The sequence below is a fragment of the Meriones unguiculatus genome, chromosome 18 (genome assembly GCF_030254825.1).
Source record: "Meriones unguiculatus strain TT.TT164.6M chromosome 18, Bangor_MerUng_6.1, whole genome shotgun sequence".
In the NCBI taxonomy this organism is placed as follows: domain Eukaryota; kingdom Metazoa; phylum Chordata; class Mammalia; order Rodentia; family Muridae; genus Meriones; species Meriones unguiculatus.
In genome coordinates, this window is record NC_083365.1 from 69,716,866 (window position 1) to 69,737,519 (window position 20,654).

Below are 20,654 nucleotides of genomic sequence, written 5' to 3' on the forward strand. Positions count from 1 at the left end.
CAACAGAAAGCATTCTGTGTCCCAGGGCTGAGGATGTAGCTCACTGGGAGAGCACTGGTTTAGCATCCATAAAACCTGGATTTAATCCCAGACCTGCATAAACTGTGATGGTAACTAGGGATGGAACTGGAGAATCAGAAGTTCAAGGTCATCATATAGTAAGACCAGCTTCACCTTGGGTGATAGGAGTCCTGTTTAAATGAATACATAAAACTGCACGTCAAGGCCATCAATTCACATGACATCACATGCCTGACTAAATGTTGTTGACACTGTAATGATGAAGTTTGAGTGTATTTGTGTTGATGGTATCATTTCCCCCAAATATGTGTGAGATCCAGGTGCTTAGTGTCATGACACTCACGGTAGGCTCTGAATGACACATGTGTTAGGCCTCTGGGAGAAGGAATACGTCCTAGTTGATAAAGCTCTTGTCATATAAGATTGAGGACATGAGTTTGAATACCCAGAACACATATTGAAGCCAAAATTGGTAGCATGCATCTATAATCACAGCCCTCCTACGGGGAGAAGAGAGATAGACAAGGGAGAATCTCCAGAAGTCCCGGGTGAGCTGGCCTAAAGTAAGCAGACCTGAACAACAGGAGACCCTGCCTCAGAGAAGTTGAAAGGGAAGAACTGACACTAAGGGCTGTCCTCTGAGCTCTACAGGTGGGCCACTGCTTGTGTATGCCACACACACACACACACACACACACACACACACACACACACACACACCAACACACACAAATAAAATAAAAGGAAAGAGCATTGACCCTAATTAAGCTAAACCAAGGAAGGATCCCAGGACCTACCTGGACCAGGAACATAGCTATGTGGTGGAATTCTCCTCTGCCGCCTTGTTTGACAGGGACAGTCATGAAGAACTTGCTTCCGTCTCTGGAAAACACGGGTTCCTCGTTCTATAATGGAGAAGGGGATAGAATAATCTCAGAACCTCTAGGGGAAGCTTTCTACTCAGCATCAAGCACAGAGTGTTGTTTGATTTTGAATTAGTTTGGGAAAATTTTTTTTTAAAAAAACAAACAAAACGTGGCATTTAGAATTTAAAAAATTGAATTTAAATGTCACATTATGTATATTAATATCAAAAGTGGAAAGAACAGTGAAGTTTCACGCAAGGGGGATCAAAATGATTAAAAATTAGACTGAAGACCTGTGTCAAATGAATACAGGCAAGAACTTTTATATCTTGACCTGAATTTGCACTTGGTATTTTAACTCTCAAACATCATAAAAAGGTGAATGAATTATATAAACCAGCTCATCAAAAAAGTATTTTTGAATCATAAAAGTCTTTAAGAAACATTTTTGCAAAATCTTTTTACCAAGAAATGAATCAGATGATTCATTTCTGATAGTGCACACAATGTTTGTTGAAAATACAAAAAGTAAAGTGCCACATGATTGGAATTTGCTCTCATTTTTATGTACTTAATGTTCATTTCTCCTCAGACACACACACACAAAATGCCCACTCCTTGCTCTGTACTTCAGGTGAGTTTTTAATTAAATCACAGTGACATACATAAATATAATTACTAAATTTTTAAAATAAAATTACAATAGTCGTACATCCATTTACACAGAGACATGCAGTTGCGTGTGTGTGTGTGTGTGTGTGTGTGTGTGTGTGTGTCTAATTAGGAAGAACATGTATACATATATTCACTTTACACAGACATATATGTATGCAGACATCCACACACAGAGTACATTAAGCAAGTGGACATCTGATATAACACCTCATTCCTTTCTGCATAATTAAAGAATATTTCTACATGTGGTATTGTTTCCCTTGTAAAATTTATAAATTTAATTTTTTTTGTTTTAAATTATACTTGCATGCAGTGTCTGTGCAGACCAAAGAAATGTAATTCCTTGGAGCTGGAGCTACAGGTGGTAGTGAGTTTTGGGGGAACTAAACTAAGGTCCTCTGCAAGAGCAGTGCATGCTCTAACCACTGAACCATTTCTCCAGATGCTGTTTTAAGACTTTGAAATGTCCTGCTTTTGCAAATGGTCTCTTTTTGCTATCATGAACTTTTCCTTTCTTCTTACACTCTCCCTGGGTCTGAGCTTGTATTTCACCATGTCCTTCATAATTTTCTTATCTCTGTCTAGCTCTGCCTCTTATGTCTGTATATTTCAGCTCTCTTGTCACCTTAGTCACGATTATCACAGGAAAGCTGCTGCTCTCAAAGGCCTTTATTGTTTTACCTTCTATTTTTTACACAACTTGGTACATTAACTGAGTATGTGTGCATCTGGTTATGGGTGTGACTCATGTAGGCATGAGTACTAGCACTCCTCTGTAACATGTATAACATGAGACAATGAGATTACAGTCTTCACTGATACATCCCCCGAATATTAGTAACAATGTCAACAATTTGCAATGTCAAGGTATCTTTCATTGTTCACTTGATGATAGTTGGAAAATATATGATAATGTATGTAGTAAGTTGAAAACTCAAAAGTAACATATAAGTAAAAGCTGAGCAAATCTGCATAACTCAACACATAAGCAAAACATAAAACACATGACCCAGTGAGCCCTGCTATCTCCTTGGATTTCACACATGGAACATCCTCCTTGACAGTTCTTCTGAGAAACAGGTGCTGGCCCTGAGGCATGACTCTGTAAACTTCCAGGTGTGTTACATACTTGCCACCCTGCCTCCCAGCCCCTTGGAAGTTAGGCCAACCATGTCCATTTCCTACTTTCTGTTCAACACTCCTGAACGTGAGTTTATGCTGCTGCTAAAGTTCTAATCATCTTAGAAATGTGCTTCCATTCATTAACATACCCAGCTCTCCATTTCATGAAAGTCTAAGCAGTCAGTAAGATTCCCATAGTCATACTGAAAGCAAATAAATAAACAAACAAACAAACCCAGCTCTGACAGGCCACCAAATGTACTTTCTTAATGAATAATTGATAACTAGGTGTTTTGTTGCTAGCAGATGATTTCTATTTGATATTTATAAATTTGGATTCAATATAGCCATGCCTGTTGTTTCTATTAGGAAACATTGTGGCTCCTAAAGTTGACAGAACAATACCTATAAGAAGAGTAATTCAGAAGGCATCAATATCCATCAGGTTCTTAATTTCTACTGGTTTCCCTTTTAGTGTCTAACTTAATTGAATTAGAATTTATTGTTAGTTATATATTATGTTTATTTCCATTTCATTTTGCATAATAATAGCAAGTATATGCATATACAGAGCACAAGAAAATATTTTCCTCTGTTTCCCTGTGTACAGCTGTCTGTATGTCTACTTTGTGTCATCTTTGTACCTTCTCTTTTTCAGTCAAAAAATATGGATGGCAGTGTTCTTGCGTGGCATGCTTCAGTAGGCATCTATTTCAATGGGGAGAGCAGAGAAAATGTTTTCTATTGTTTGTTGATGATAGAGACATAGACTTTACCACATAAAAATGACATGTGACTTTAAAATAATTGTCTTGGGAGCTGTTATCTGGTTAGGGTTGCAAGAGGATGTGGTTTAATAGGTGATTTATGATTAAGTTTGAAAACTACATAGGCCTTGGACAAGAAACTTTTTGAGAGAATTTTGTTCCCAAGAAGGGGACATGTGAATACACTCTCTGTTGGAGAGTAATGACAATAGGATGATGAAGATGATTTTAGAGCAGTATGCGGTAGAACTGTGATGATTTTCAACTTCAACCTCTGGGGACCATCCAAGAGCTTGGCCTTGATGTAAAGGCCAGCAGGAACATACAGAGATGTTTCCATTGTGGGAATCGGAACAGAGGGTGAGGTTGACAATGACATCCAAGAGTATGTTTTGGGACATTCATTCAACCAACCTATGGGTGAAGAGAGTGTCAGGAGAATGAAAGGTTGAGAGCTTGCCAATTTGGGTGGGGCTGCGTTACACACAGTCACCTAACGGAACTAACAGAAGCCAGGAAAAGTAAACTTCAAAACTGTAATGATGAACTGTATGTACAGGGGAGGCAGCAATCAGTTATAGGAAGATTGGTCGATAGCTGGATGGTCAATTGCTATTAAAAAAGGTGGCTAGATAAACGAGAAATGTGTTCTTTGCACACGGGGAGTGTGTGGGTGCTTTAATACATTAGGAGATGAGAAATCTGAACTTGTTGCTACAGAACTCACTGAAATGCCTGAAGCTAAAGTTTAGAAGTTTCAATATGTTGGGAAAAAAAAAGGATGTATATGGCACTTAAGAAAACCATAAACATGAGGCTGATAGTATGCAGTGACTGAGCAGCTACCAACAGACAGAACTGTGGGCCCCAAAACACTTGCCACTGCATTCCTCAGGTGAGAGGAAACCCCAGGGTGAGGGAAACACTCTGGTTCAACCTCAGGTCACCTAGCTAATCCCTAGAAAACTTTCTGGGTTCCTGTAGGCACTTGGTCTCCAGCACCTAACCACAAGCCTGAGCACTGTGTTCACCTTCACAAACTGAACTGTGGGTCCCCCAAACACCAGAGAAGGCCAGTTGAGAGGAAACTCCATTGTGAGGGAAACAAATGGGTGTGAGCTCAGGTAACCAAGCTAATCCCCAGAAAAGTTCCTGGGACCCCACAGGTACAGGGTCTTCCGTCTGCTGGATCACCAGCCACTGATTACTTTCTGGATACTGGGGCACAGAGCTCCAACCTCAGGCCTCTGGACACCTGGGAGCCACTGGAACAACCCAAACACCTCTCCAAAGCTCAACCCATCTTTCTAGGGAAAGGACCAAACCTCTGAGCTCACTGCTTTTTCAAGATGGCTGTGCCCAGCTAACACAGAGTGCCTGAGCAGCTGCAACTCATTAACTTGCCAGGGACAGGGCAGCTGTCTCCAGGATTTCCCCTGTTGAGAGCAGAGTCCCTGGGCTTCTGAGGAGTCCAGTCAGCCCATAGGATCATACACCTGAGGAGAGCCCAGGCAATTAATTCCCTGAGAACTACCCACCAATTGGAGACCACACCCACCAATCTGAGGGGCAACTGTAGGAGCATCCAGCCTGCCTAGGGGATTTCCTGCACTACCCCTTCCCACCTGGACTCCAGCAGGCACAAGAAACTACTAGCCAACACCTGAGACACCAGATGGGTAAAGCCCATAAAAACACAATTAACAAAACCCAAAGCAATATGGCGTCTATAGAGCCCAGTTATCCAAGGGCAAGCAGCCCTGGGTACCCTAACATAAGTGAACCTGAAGAAAATGACCTTAAATCTATGATTATGAAGATGATAATGGAGAAAATGAATAAAATCTGTAAAGAAATATAGGAAGAAACAGTCAAACAGATTGTGGCCTTCAAAGAGGAGATAATTAAATCACTGAAAGAAATGAAAGAATCAGAGGAAAGTTCAAACAGGTGAAGGAATTGAATGAAAGACAGGAAAATGCAAACAGGTGTAGGAAATCATCCAAATGGTGTGTATTTGTGGTATGTGCATATGTGTTATGTATATATATGAATATATATATGTATGTATGTATGACTATGGGAACATGTTCTGTGGGTGAATGCGGCTGCATTAATGTGCAAGTGAAGGGCTGGGATTCACTTTGGGAATCGTCCCCAGTGACTCTTGGATATTTGTCGTTGTGCCAGTCTCTCAGTCAAATCCAGAGCACATCCCTGCAGCTCGTCTCACCAGCCAGCTTGCTCTAGGGAAACATGTCTCTGCCTTCATCACCTACTGGCTTCCATACCCACCGGGCATTTACATGGATTCTTGGAATCCATACTGGACCTCGTGCTTGCAATATGAACTCTTCTAATCCATAAGCCATCTTCCCAAACCCTTCAAATAACTATATTTTAGAGAAAGTATGTAACTAACAGGTTAGGGAAATGTTCATAATGATTCACGAGTGACACAGGTCACCCATACCTTACCTGTTTAGAGAGCCAGGTGTCAGATGTCATCTCATATTTCTGAAACAGAAATTAACTCATGAAGCATCTATGACCAATACAGACATCCATCCATGTAACCTTATTATCTTCTCTTCAGACTTTACCCTCTGTTCAACTAGAAAAACACCTTCAGAGATCCATCTCATTGGCAATGTTGATTTGAAATGCATGAAAAGTAAAGATGCAGCAGTTTGGCAAGGGCACATCCCCAGGGTGGGAGAAATGCTAGGTTAGTCTCTATTTCTGTTTTATCACATCCTTCAGAATTCAGTGAGCCACCAGACCCTGTTTTTCTCACTTGTAGACATCACCTGGAAAGAAAATTAAGTCTCCAGCAGACCTGGGCAAACAGCCAGCAATAAAATTAAAAAAAAAAAAAAAACAAGCTGAAAATCTTGTATTTAATTCATTTTTAGTCATAACCATTTTTTCCTCATTAGTAGTCATTCAGTCTTAGAGAAAAAAAATATCAAACCTATGACATGTGAGATTTGATTTTTCTTTGGAATATCTTGAAAATGGTCACAGCCAAGATCATTGCAAAAGCCAAACTTGACCAATTAATCTCAAGTTAAGTTGATAAAATATTTTAGAAATAATGTTGTTTTATCATGACACGAAGCTTATGTTTTGAAAAATCAAACATATTTTTAAAAGATCATCAATTTAAGAAAACTAAACATACTGTACATTGGTCTTCAATATATAAGGAAGGTCTCACTTCAAATGGTTCATATTATTTTCATATCACTTGTTCATTCCAAAGATATATTATTATTATTATTATTATATATTTTACAATTAATCCCTTTCTCTTAAAAGATTTATTATTAACCAAGTGTATATTTCTTTTATCTTGTGTATGTTGCTCTGAGAGTCCAGAAAACAGCATCAGATCCTTGGAGCTGGCCTTTCCTGCTTGTGAGTCTCCTAACTTGGGTGCTGGGAACTGAACTCTGGTACTCTGAAAGAGCAGCTTGTAACTACTCCCCCAGAATTCTGGTTCCTGTCACTTTTTTTTTCAAACATGTTTTTCGAGTAGTTCACTACATATGGCTCTATGCACACATGAGAAAACATCTAAAGAAATGATTCCTTAAGTCTCCACAGTCATTGAAGCAATAGCCATTTTTTCTATCCAAGATATAAAGTATTGATGAAAACTGCTTATCAGTGTCATGCTGATTTTCTTAAGACTCCAGCACTAAATTCTTATGTGCTGTCATTTGTCATACAATATAAATTTACAGAAAATGAAACTTTTAACTGAGACACAGCATAAAATTGCCAGAATCTTAATAATGTTTTAAGTAAACATACTGACAGATCAAGCACGTATAGCATTTTAACTTATCTTTATGGCCATGTAGTAAAAATGTTTAGATTTTTTTCCTTACATAGAGGAGCTAACAGGATTCTCTGGGTAATCCATTTTTGTCTCCCACATGCTAGGAAAGCAGTGAGGAACACCAGCATGTCTATCCAGCTCAAGTTTAAAAGGACTTCCTTGTCAGTTGAATAAACACCACAGGAAGTCCAGTCAATCTATAATATAAAGAGATGGAACGTAGTGGCCAGGAGGATGTTATTAATGATACAAATGTAACATGAAAAGCATCACTCACATCGAATAAGTGATGCTAGCTTCAAATATTCAATTCCCATACTTAAGCTATGCAATGACAAACTGCTGCCCATAAGCTATGCAATGACAAACTGCTGCCCATTTAATTCTCCTCTAAAAAACTATTTAAGAAGTGTGTTTCTATATTGTTCACATGAAGTGAAATGAGCAGACCAGGAGTGCTTAACTTTAGGAGCTTTGACAATCTTATTTATTTATGCATCAAGATACGGAGACTCCGGTTCCCCCATGTCTATCAGCTCCTGCAAAAGGACCTTCTTCTCATCCTTTTTCTACACAGGGGTTTGTGTCATTGTAGGAAGCCGGAGAATTAAACCACGCATCACTTGATGGTGTCAGACTTCTTCCAAGCCACACTTTTGAGATTTATCCCTCTCCTGTTTCAATTGTGCCAGCATCCTATTTCTGTTCTTAGAAAAGAAAACTTTACGAAGTGTGTGTGTGTGTGTGTGTGTGTGTGTGTGTGTGTGACATTAGGTGTAGTGTGCCTTGGTACATGTTTGGAAGTCAGAGGACAACATCAGGTAGCAGGCTTTGCCTTCCACCTTACTTAAGTCAAAGTCTCTTGTTTGCTACTGCCCATGCCAGGCTACCTGGCCGGTGGTGAGTTTCAAGGTATTCTCAGCGTCCCCTTCCCAGTTTGATAAGGAGGGATGGGATTATAGATACCTACTACAGTGTCCAGACTTACGAGACTTCTAGGGATCTGAATTCAGGTCCTCATGTGGGCACAGCCAGCACTTTACTAACAGAGCCATCTCCCCAACCCATCTAACTGCTTCTTTTAAAATTCTATCACATAGATTAATATAACTATTTTTTTATCCATTCCCTGTTAATGGACTGATTCCTATTGACAACTTTTAGCTACTGTGAGTAAAATATTGCTAATGACTTCTTTTTCCTGCAAATCCTTTCATAAACACATTATTTCACTTTTATGCAAATGGTAATGGAACAACCAAGCAGGTATACATATGGGTGTCCTGTACTAAAATATTTTATTATATTTGCCATGCGTACATTTTTGTTTAATTTCAGTTGATCTTCAAAATATGTGTTAATGGAATTAAATCTTAATGTTTTGCCCCCTCATTCACAAATTTTGTTTGGCTTTGTATTACTGTATTAATTTAGCCCATAATCCTGATATGTATTATTATCTCATTGAGATTTTAATCTACATTTCTCTAATATCTAATAAGGTCAAATACCTTTCATGCATTTATTATTTTTCTCTTGTGTCTATTCATATATTTTGTTGTCTCAGTTGTTTGTTTTTTGTACTGTTATGTTGTATTTACTGTGGTATTTATTTGTGTGTGATGCATTTCAGAAAACGGCTTTATCATCTATGGTTTTGTTAGCCATTTTCATAACAGTTCCTGATGAATTTTTTATTTTAATGAAGTTCCATATTTTTTCTGTGACTGGTGATTATTTAGCTTATTCAGTATAACAGAATGGTATTATTTTTCCTGCTTCTGTGATCAAATGTCTGACAATAAAAGATTTATCTTATAAATAGTTCATCTCAGATGATAGTCTGAGGGATATAATCAATTGTAGCTGGCAAGGCATGGGACAGGAGCAGGGCACAGGCTGGTCACATTTCATCCACACCCAGGAGGCAGAGAGCAAACAGAGTGGGACTGGGCTATCAATCCTCTAGCTACTGAAGATTTCACACACTTTTCAAACAGCACCACCCACTGGGAAAAAAGTTCAGACATGTGAGCCTATGGCGACAATTTCATATTTAAGCCCCAAGTTACAGTCCATACTTTCTTCTAGAAGATGGATATTCTGTCACTTTGGATTCTCAAGTATCTTTTTAAAACAGTTGAAGAATAATTCTTTCCCAGGTGGTTGAAAATTGTATCTATCTAGACTGTTCATTAGGTTTATAAAGTGACCCAAAGCTTGTGTTTCTCTGGCCTTTGTCTCCTGAGTGCTGGGATTAAACATACTCCATAAATCCCTGCATGTTATAGAAATATTTTTTAAATTTATTCTTTATTAATTACACTTTATTCACTTCATATCCCCCCTGTGGTTCTCTCCCTCCTTCTGTCCCAATCCCTCCCTTCCTCCACCCTCTGCATGCATGCCCGTCCCCAAGTCCACTGATAGGGGAGGTCTTCTTTTCTTTCCTTCTAATCCTAGTCAATTAGGTCTCATCAGGACTGGCTGCATTGTCTTCTTCCGTGGCCTGGTAATGCTGCCTCCCCCTCAGGGGGAGGTAATTAAAGAGCACGCCAATCTCAACATTTATCATGTTCTAATTACATTGCTAGAGTTGAGTGATACTTTGTTTAAGGTTTTTATTTTTTGTAGACACACTTCTGAGGAAAAAAAAATTAATTCTATCTTATCAACATCTTGTTAATTAAAGATATTTTCATTTTACTTTAACGTTATTAGTATTTTAAGATGGCCTCCTATACTGCAGGCTCTCGTTGACTCCATGTGTACTTGAGATTGACCTTGACCTTTGAATATTCCTGCTGCCACCACGTCTCGTTTATGTGCTTCTGAGTCCTGAACCCAGTGATTTCTGCAGGCTTGGAAAGCACTCTTCCAACTGAGCTGCATCCCTGCTTTAACCTTAAATTCAGATCCTTCTGCCTCTAGCCCCAGACACCTGGGATTAGAGATATGTATCACCACGCCTACTTTATGGAAAACTAAGGATGGGACACAGGGCTTCATACATGCTAGATAACATCCAGCTAACTGAGTTATACCTCCCATTTAGTGTATTTCTTTTTCACCTGACTCATTTAATTTATAATAATGCCATCTAGAATCATCCATACTGCTGCTAGTCTATGATTTCTGTGTTTTAAAAGAATGAATAAAATATGACTGAATCATCTATTCATTTGTCTAATGACCTATTCAACAGAAATCTATTTACTCACTGTGATGGTTAACTTTAATTATTAACTTATACAACCTAGGATCATCTGGAAAAATATTCTCAATGAAGGTTTTTGTTTGTTTTTACATTGTGTTGGCCTGTAAGTGTTTGTGGGTGAGGGCTTCAAGTCAATTGATGTGGGAAGACCCAGCTCATTATGAGCAGCCTTATTCCCTAGTGAAGAGATCCTGGACTGTATAAGAGTACAGAAGTAGAATTGAGCAAAGAATTCACTCAATTGTTCTCTCTGCTCTGAAGTGATAGGCTATGCATTGGAATTTGGGAGCCCTTTCTCATTCAAGTTGCTCTATTCTTTTGGTAAAAGTATTTTACCTCAGCAACAGAAAAGAAACAGAACTGGATGTGTGTTAAAGGTATATATTAAATATATTAAATTATATATTAAGTGACATCCTATTTCTTCCAATTCATTATACTAGAGTTCACCATAGGTTTCAGATTCCTGTTTAGTTCTTTAATTCACACATAATTTTGGAGTCTCTCTTTAATTTTTTTTTTTTTTGGTTATTTTATTTAACTTACCTATTCTAGGATATTTGTGACTTTCCTTTCTGTTATCTTTGGAGACAAGGTCTCACCGTAAGTTCAGCATGTGTTCAAACTTGTGATACTCCTGATACAACCTTCTAAGTGTTAGATTATAGGCAGGAGTCTGCTTGAATTACTTTTATTAAATATTTGGTGATTCACCACATATGTATAATTTTGTTACTTTTAAAACTTAAAATTGTATTTTATTTTCTTCACTATTTATTCATTATATATCCAAATTGAAGCCCCCTCCTTCAACTTTCCCCACTCCCATCCTCCCTGGCTCTTCTCCCCATCCCCTTCCCCTAGCCCACTGAAAGGGCGAGTTCTCCACTATTTGCCATCTGTTCATAGCTTGTTAAGTCTCATCAGGACTGCCTGTATCATCTGCCTCAGTGGCCTGGCAAGGCTGCCTCATCAGGAGTGAGTGATCAAAGAGCAGTCAACTGACTTTGTTATACCCAGTTCACGAGCCCCCAAAAGATCTACAGGACTTCGTTGCAAAACACATGAGGGTCTTTTTATTGTAAATTACAAGCTGCAGCTTAGGCACACCAACACCCACCGCTTCGGCGGTGGGAGCTGAGCGCGCTGTGCCCAGGTTAGTTGCATGATATATAGATTCTGGTCCCTCCCAGCATGCCCAATTCCTGCCTGGCAAGCATCTATTGGTAAAAATGCTACATCTTGAATTGATTGGCTATAGGAAGGTCCCCAGACCATAATGACCTGGTGTCCCTCCCTAGGGGGATAGGCCAGTTTCCTAGCAACTGTTATCTCTGGTAGGTGGGGAAAGAATGCAGTAAGGCGGTCCTTCCCCTCAGGGCATTACTAGACTTCTCCACCCACATAGTTCAGGCCTTAATAATAGTTGCTAATTTTTAATCTTTTTGGTCTCTCAAGTTCATGATAGAGGCAGTTCCTGCTCCTGTCACTCAGAGATCCACATGGAGACTGAGCTGCCAACTGGCCACATCTGAGCAAGGTCTAGGTCCTCTCCATGCATGGTCCTCTGTTGGTGCATCAGTCTCTGCAGGACACACTGGACTCAGATATTTCAGTTTTGTTGGTCTCCTTGGGGCTCCTGTCTCTGCCATGTCACTTTATTCCCACCCCTTTCTTCCTCCATAAGACTCCCTGCACTCTGTCCGAAGTTTGGCCCTGAATCTCAGCCTCTGCTTTGATCACCTATTGGGTGAATCATTTTAGAGAACGTTCTCTCATAGGTTCCCATCTTGTCTCCTCTCTTTCATCACTTCTGGTGTCTATCCCTTTCGCCTTTCTGAATGAGATTTAAGCCTCCTCCGTTGGGTCCTCCTTGTTGTTTAGCTTCTTCAGCTCTGTAGATGGCTATCCTACATTATACAGCTAATATCTGCTTATAAGTGAGTTAGACACCAACAAACCAAATAACCCAATTAAAAAATGGGGTACAGAGCTAAGCAGAGAATTCTCAAAAGAGGAATATAGAATGTCAGAGAAACACTTAAAAAATGTTCAACATCCTTAATCATCAGGGAAATGCAAATCAAAACAACTGTGAAATTCTAAAACATGCTGGAGAGGATGTGGAGAAAGGGTAGTCCTCCTCCTCTGCTAGTGGGAGTGCAAACTTGTACAACCACTTTGGAAATCAATCTGGCTCTTCTTCAGAAAATTGGAATAGTATATCTCAAGACCCAGATATACCACTCCTAGGCATATACTCAAAAGATGCCCCACCATTCAATAAGGACATTTGATCAACTATGTTCATAGCAGCTTTATTTATAATAGCCAGAATCTGGAAACAACCTAGATGTTTCTCAATGGAGGAATGGATACAGAAATTGTGGTACATCTAAACATTGGAGCACTCAGCTATTAAAAAACAAGATCATGAAATTTGCAGGCAAATGGATGGATCATCCTGAGGGAGATAACCCAGAAACAGAAAGACAGGCATGGTATAATGTCATTACTTTTAAACAGGGGGTTCTTGCTTTTATTTCTTTCTTATGTTTATATTTATCATATGTGTGTGTGTGTGCACACGTGCGCGCACATACCTGCTTGTTCTTATATGGAGCATGTAAATGCAGGAACCTGGGAGGACAGAGGATTTTGTTGAATACTTTGGAACCCGAGTTACAGGTGATGACCAGCAGCCTGATGTGGGTGCTGGTAATTGAACTGGGGTCCTCTGCAAGAGCAGCAAGCACCCTTAGCTACAGATGCATTTCCCTAACCCTTCTTTGCTCTATTTCTATTTGAGGCTCCTGAACAGTCCTTCAGCACTAAGAATGTGCTTTTGGCTGGCAGATGGCTCAGTCATTAAAGGCTCATAATTCTGAAGACAAAACATGGTACACATTGGTGTCAGACAAAAGATTTTTTCAAATTCTACTGTTGAAATATTTTGTAGCTATCCTGGTATTTAGGCTACTGTATCACATATATCGATAGGAACATAATAGGTACGGAGTGTAATTGTTTCTATTTCTTCATTAGTAATTCCAACTTCTTATGAATTTTGAAACATTATTTTATATGTATAGATATTTAAATTGTCAGATCTTCCTGATTAGTCAACAATGTATCATGACCTAATGACTGCTAAACACTTGCTTAATCCCATTGCTCTAGTTGGATCAACTAAAATACACGTTTCCTGTGTGATTATGTAAAACATCCTTTTAAGAAAAATCAAACTGGAGAAGTTTGACAATGGCTTTATATACATCATTTTGTTCTTTTCTGGTTTATGCTGTGTCTGACAAAAATAGACAGTTATTATCATAATTGTGTCCTCTTATATTAATGTTGTTTTCTCTGAGGATACTTTCAATATTTTTCCCTAAATTCTTGATTTGTAATAACTTGACTATGAGCTGTTTAACTATTGTTTATCTTTATATTGCTTTGGACTTAGAAATTCTTGAACATGTTGAATACATTGTACACATTTATAGTAGGGAAATGCTGTATCATCACATATTTTCAGTTTTTCTTTCTCTAGTGTATTTATCCTAGAATTGTTTCACAAGTATGTCAGTTTACAGTGTTATATATGTAATTAAGGTCTTCATGGAACTCAGCTAAGACAAGCACGTGAGCATAAAGATGTCTGTTCTCTGTGCTCTGGATGTTGGGAGTGCTGTGACCAGCTGTTTCAAACTCTTGCTGCTGTGACTTGCCCACAGTGATTAGCTATATGGTTTTTATTTTTCTCTCAGGGATTCACTTTTGTGTTTAAGCATTTGTCCATTCTTCAACAGTGTTTTATGTGCTTAGGTCCATCCAGTTCATTTTTCCCTTAAAATGCTGCATATTTTTCACTGGTAAAGTTTCATTCTTAATTTTGTGTTTCTATCTCACTACCAAAAAAATTCATTTGCTTGTTCCTTTAGGAAATTCATTATTAAGTTTCTTCCTAATATTTTTCAGAATATTTTTGCTGCCCGAAACATTGTTACACTTGGGTATGTTCCTAAGCCTATTTCTGAGAGAGTAAAACTGGCTTATAATCCTTCAACCGTATAGAATATGCTGCTGTTTATAAATTCTACATTGTTGACAGTTGTCTATTAAATTTTGATCTTTCCTTAAAAACAGTAAACTTTTTTTTTCTCTGATAAATAAAGAAATGTTTAAAGGCTGAGACAAAGACTAGAATATTTTCGCATAGGTGAGTAGAGCTCTTTCCTAGACACCCCAGCTTCCGGGATCAGACTTCCTACACAAGACTGTGACTCTTCCTGATTACATAAATGAATGAGACCTCTTTACCTCTTGTTCTTTACCAATACAAAGCTGAGGGAGAATTCATCACTAGAGTATTTGCCTAGTGTATCCTGTTTCTTGTATTATATCTGAAATTTTGTTTTATATAATTTTTAGTGTTTTACCTAGGAAAGTATAACCAGTATGATTTCTCCATCATTTCCTTGGCAAAAATTTGTAATTTATAAATTTCCTTAAACACGATCTGAGAATTTTTTATACAGCAATCAAACGCCAGATTTAAACATTTAAACTTTTACCCCATTTCCTTTGTCAATCACCTTAAATGTAATGTACTTTTAAGTCATTTCATAGTTTACAGAAAGTGATTTTAGATATTTAAATTCAACTTATTTTTACAATAAGTGAAACAAGAGCCTTGTCCACTTTTATTTATTTTAAGGAAAGAAACCACAGTAGAACTGATATGAGCTATACTTTAGAGAAGTGGCCACTCTAAAATGGGAAGGATACTTTTTTTGTTGTTGTTGGATTTCTGGGTAGAATTTTCATTTATTATTTTTTCTTTTTTCTTTTTTATTATTAGTTACATTTTATTAACTCTGTATCCCACTCCCTCATTCCCTCCCAATCCCACCCTCCCTCCATCCTCTCCTTCCTGCCCCTTTCCAAGTCCACTGATTGGGGAGGAGCTCCTCCCCTTTCATCTGACCCTGTTTTATCAGGCATCTTCAGGACTGGCTGCAAAGTCCTCCTCTGTGGCCTAGGAGGACTGCTCCTCCCTTGGGGAGTGGGGAGGTCAAAGAGCCTGCCATTGAGTTCATGTCAGAAATAGTCCCTGTTCCCCTTACTAGGGAAACCAATTGGTTACTGAGCTACCACGGGCTACATCCGAACAGAGGTTCTAGGTTATATCCATATACATACATGGTCCTTGGTGGAGTATCAGTCTCAGAAAAGACCCCTGGACCCAGATATATTTGGTCCTTGTGGAGCTCCTATCCTCTCCACGTCATACTAACTCTGTCTTCTTTCATATGATTCCCTGAACTCTGCCGAAGTTTTGGTTATGAGTCTTAGTATCTGCTTTGATACACTGCTAGGTAGAGTTTTTCAGAGGCCCTCTGCGGTAGGCTTCTGTCCTTTTCCTTGTTTTCTCCTACATCCAGTTTTCATCCCATTTGTCTTTCTAAGTGAGGATTGATCATCTTACCCTGGGTCTTCTTTCTTGTTTATCTTCTTTAGGTGTATAGATTTCATTTTGTTTATCATATCTTATAGGTCTATATATAAGTGAGTATATACCATGTGTGTCTTTCTCAGAAAAGGATACTTCTGATAATATCAAGCCAAAGACAAAATATGAACAGAAATTTTCAATTAAAAAGAGCTCCATAAGGTTTAAACAACCTATGTGCAGTGGACATGTATTCTCTAATTTCTTTAAGAGATAAGTGTGTTTACCTTTACTTATTCTTGATATCACTCATATCAGAAATTGAAAGATGTAAGGGTAGAGGTTAAAGTGTATACCTTTGTTTATCATTTTATGCATACATGTTTGTGGTATGTATGTATGTTTATTTATACATGTGTGCACATGCATGTAGAGCCAAAAGATGACACTGAGTATCTTATTGTTCTCTATGTTACATACTGAGGCAGGGTCTCAGCAAGTGTAGATAGCCAAGCTGCTCTTCTAATCCCTGTCTCCAGCTTCCAAATGTTAGAATTCCAAGGGGCTAACTACCCTTGCCTGGAATTTACTTGGGTGCTCAGGTATTTGACACTGTGTGAAAAGCATCTCATCCTCTGAGACACTCCTCAGCCACAAAGGTATAGACATTCAAGTATTTATCTCCTTTTCTACTACTGTTGGAAGTACTGTATATATATAATATTTATAATATAAATAATATATTTATATTAAAATTTGTATTAAAGCTTTTGTGTGAAACCATAACAAATCTGCCTTCCATAGCAGTGACTCCTAACCCCTTTACCTTACACGAAAGATGGAAATAAGTTACACTCACCCTACTGCATGCCCCGGTAGTGGACTCACAGACCGTGAGGATGGAGATGTTCTGAGGCCGATTCAACCACCTGACCACTGTCCTCGTGTTGCTCACCCACTTAACCATGGTGATGTAATATTCTCTAGTTTGGAAACAAAAAAATAAAATTTATGTTTAGAGCATGAGAATCAGTACAATGCCAGTAAGAGCAATGTGCTGTTTATATGCAATAAGGAAAGTATTGTAGGATGCTGTACTCCGTGTACACATATAAACATACATGAACAAGAGCACATATGTTCTTGTTTAAATATTTGAATATACAATTTAAAATAAACATGAATGTATATATGAAGTTATACATATCTGCACCAATATAAAGATGATAGTGGAAAACAACTAGGAATGAGTTGTTTATCATAAAAGCCACTTTTGGAAACATAAAATCTACCAGATACTTGATATTTTGAAAAAACATATCGATTGGGAGTAGTGTGTAGAAAACAAGTACATAATTTTAACATTATGCTGCTGTACTTTGTTAAAAGAACAACTAATAGCCATTAGAAATCAAAACTTAAATCTTGGCTTACTGGTTACGCCTTCAGCACAAGCTTCAGGTATTATCTTATGTATTGAATCTTCAGCTACAGGGGCAATGACTGTATGTGTGATGATTAATCTTCTTTTCAACTAGAGACTGTGTTTTAGAAAATCATGATCTCCTCACAACGTTGTGAGTGTTTCCATTTCATGAGTTGAAGACTGAGTAAAAAGAGAACGTGAGCTGAGCACCAGCATTCATCTCCCTGTGCTTCCTGCCTGGATGCTATGGGCTTCATGCCCCTGCTTCCATGACTCTCCCTCCCCCCGGCCCCAGAATGCACTGTTTCCTTCAACTGTGAGCCCAAATAAACCTTCCTTTCTTTTTAAAAAGATTTATTTTTTTCTGTATTTGGGAGTTTTGTCTACATGTTCATCTATCTGCACATCAGAAGAGGTCATCGGATCCCAAAAGACTACATTATAAGTGTTTCTGAGACACCGTGTGGGTGTTGGAAATTGAACTCAGGACCTCTGAAACAGCAGCCAGTGCTCTTAACCGCTGAACCATCTCTCCAGGCCCCTTCTTTTCTTTAATTGCTTTTATCAGGTATTTTTATCACAGCAACAGGAAAAGTGACTAATACAGTGGAGTTTGTTTTCATCAGTTGTGAATTAAGAACTGGTTCGTCTTTTAGTCACAATATTTTTTAATAATATTGTTATTCATCTTGCTTCAAACATTTGAAAATGAAAATTAGTCAAACTATTGCATCTGACTGGATATTAAAATTTTGTCATAGAAAGAACATTAATTACCGGTGTAATTATTTCCTCAAAGTGATGGGAGATTGTTAGAAATGTGTAATATAAATTTGTTTACAAAATATTTTGATTTTGTGTTTAGAAATTAATATAACGTGTCATAAAACTCTGAGCTTTCACACCTCTCACTAAGCCCAGCCATCATAGTTTGATATATGATAAAAAGGAAAAGCAGCAATCTTTCTAGATATATCCCCCATTCCATAACAGAGGAGTAGCATTAAAAACAAAGGACTTGTTAGAGACAGTCCCTCTGTGCAGGGGTTCCAGGCCATCTCCATGAGTGGTCCTTGGCTGGAGTATCAGTTTCAGAAAAGACCCCTGTGCTCAGACTTTTAGAATTTGTCGCTGTCCTTGTGGAGCTCCCGTCCTTTTCGGGTCTTACTATCTCCCACTTCTTTCATAAGATTCCTTGAACTCTGCCCAAAATTTTACTATGAGTCTCAACGTCTGCCTTGATACCCTGTAGGGTAGAGCCTTTCAGAGGCCCTCTGTGGTAGGCTCCTGTCCTGTTCTGTTTTCTCCCTCCTCTGATGTCCATCCTCTTTGCCTTTCTGTATGGGGATTGAGCATCTTAGCCAGAGTCCTCCTTCCTGATCAGCTTCCTTAGGTGTACAGATTTTAGTATGTTTATCCTATATTATAGGTCTAGTATCCATTTATGAGTGAGTATATATATACCCTGTGTGTCCTTCTGCTTCTGGGATACCTCACTCAGGATGATCTTTTCCAGTTCCCACCTTTTTTGATCACATACCCCCAAGGGGGGAGCAGCCTTACCAGGCCACAGAAGAAGACAATGAAGCCATTACTGATGAGACCTGATAGACTAGGATCAGAGGGAAGGAGAGGAGGACCTCTCTTTTCAGTGGACTGGGAGAAGGACACAGGTGGGAAAGAGGGAGGGTGGGATTGGGAGGGGATGAGGGAGGGAGGTACAGGGGGGGATACATAGCGAGTAAATTGTAATTAATAAAAATAAAAGAAATTAAAAAAGAGTAAAAAAAATGGCATGAGCCCTGAAAACAAACAAACAAACAAAAATGACTTTAAAAGTGACATATGTGTTGTTTTAAAACTGACATTTAATGTCTGCAAAGCTGTCCTAGCAGTTAATGGCACTTGGTGAACTGTACCGAAGAAGACAGTATTTCAGTACCCAGCACCCCCATGGGGCAGCTTACCCCCTCCTGTAACTCCAACTCAGGGATCTAATGTCCTCCTCTGGCCTGTAAAGTACTACACTCATGGCATACATGTGCACACAGATAAATAAGAGAAAAAGACAACTAAATTTTTTTTGTTTGTGATAGTAAAATTATTATTTATAGCTAGCACAACATGATGCAACAAATCTTTTGTTCTAGGATAACTCCAGCTAAGAGAACTAGATATATGAATGCACATTTTTTGAATGGATTTCTGAAGAGCTATAGTTCCCTATAAAAAATATCTGGTGACATGAAGATATCACCAGAAGGACAAGTATGACTTTCCATAGACTGATGTCTGACATATAGTCTTCATGTCTGTTTAAAACATCTGAAAGCTTTCACAAGCAGCTTATCCCTGTTTATAAATTGCCAAGAAACTCAGAGAAACCATAAAACCACATTCTCACAGCAGTTAACGGGGCAGCATTGAAACACACACAGAGCTGGCTTGGATATATTCTTTTTTTTGGGGGGGGGGAAGGGGGATAAATTCTTTGGCCAATTCACTGGGCCAGGCAGTCCTACAAGGAAGTGTCTGCTCCACTTTCAATGTTTGGTTGCAACAAATTTCTTTTGAATATGTGGTTATATTTAGCAGTGGGACCACAAGGATATCGAAAGGGCCTGGAGAGGCTTGAGGGTGGGACATACGATTCTTGTCAAACAAACAAAGGAAGGGGGTTCAAACTATACACACTTCTAGACAAAAAACGTTGTGTATCTACAAAGAAACACAAACGGAAATGGAAGCATCAACCTTTAGCATAACATATAAAATTAAGCTTTTATATAAAAGAATTGTGTGCCCCATACACAACCAGGAAAAGAAAGAATGAATTATAACAGTTCAGATAATCCTGAAGGGCAGATATATGTGTCTAAAGTTGTACTAAAATTAATATGAATATTATACAAGTACCACATTTTCTTTATTTATTCATCCATTGAGGGACATCTAGGCTGTTTACAGTTTCTGGCTATTACAAAAAAAAAAAAAGAAAGAAAGAAAAGAAAAAAAAAGCAAAGCAAAGAAAAGAAAGCTGTTATTAACATCTTTGAGCAAATGTCCTTGTGGTATGGTGGAGCAACATTTGAGTATATGCCTGGTAGTGGTACAGCTGTATCTGGAGGTATAACTATTCCCAAATTTCTGAGAAACTGCCAGATTGTTTACGACGATGGTTGTATAAGTTTACACTCCCACCAGCAATGGAGGAGTGTTAGCCTTTCTTCACAACTTTGCCACCATGCTCATAGACAT

At 38.5% G+C, this 20,654-nt stretch overlaps 1 protein-coding gene across 2 annotated transcripts in view; it reads right to left on the minus strand.

Annotated features, from left to right (window-relative positions):
- Positions 1 to 20,654, minus strand: part of Dpp10 (dipeptidyl peptidase like 10) — a 1,523,950-nt gene that overhangs the window by 62,628 nt on the left and 1,440,668 nt on the right. For both annotated transcript variants that reach the window (XM_060371777.1, XM_060371776.1), the window contains exons 11-13: positions 16,830 to 16,953; positions 5,930 to 5,968; positions 819 to 926 (exon numbers count right to left, since the gene is read on the minus strand). In XM_060371777.1, coding sequence (XP_060227760.1) covers positions 819 to 926; positions 5,930 to 5,968; positions 16,830 to 16,953 — 271 coding nt within the window. The remainder of the gene's footprint in view (positions 1 to 818; positions 927 to 5,929; positions 5,969 to 16,829; positions 16,954 to 20,654) is intronic.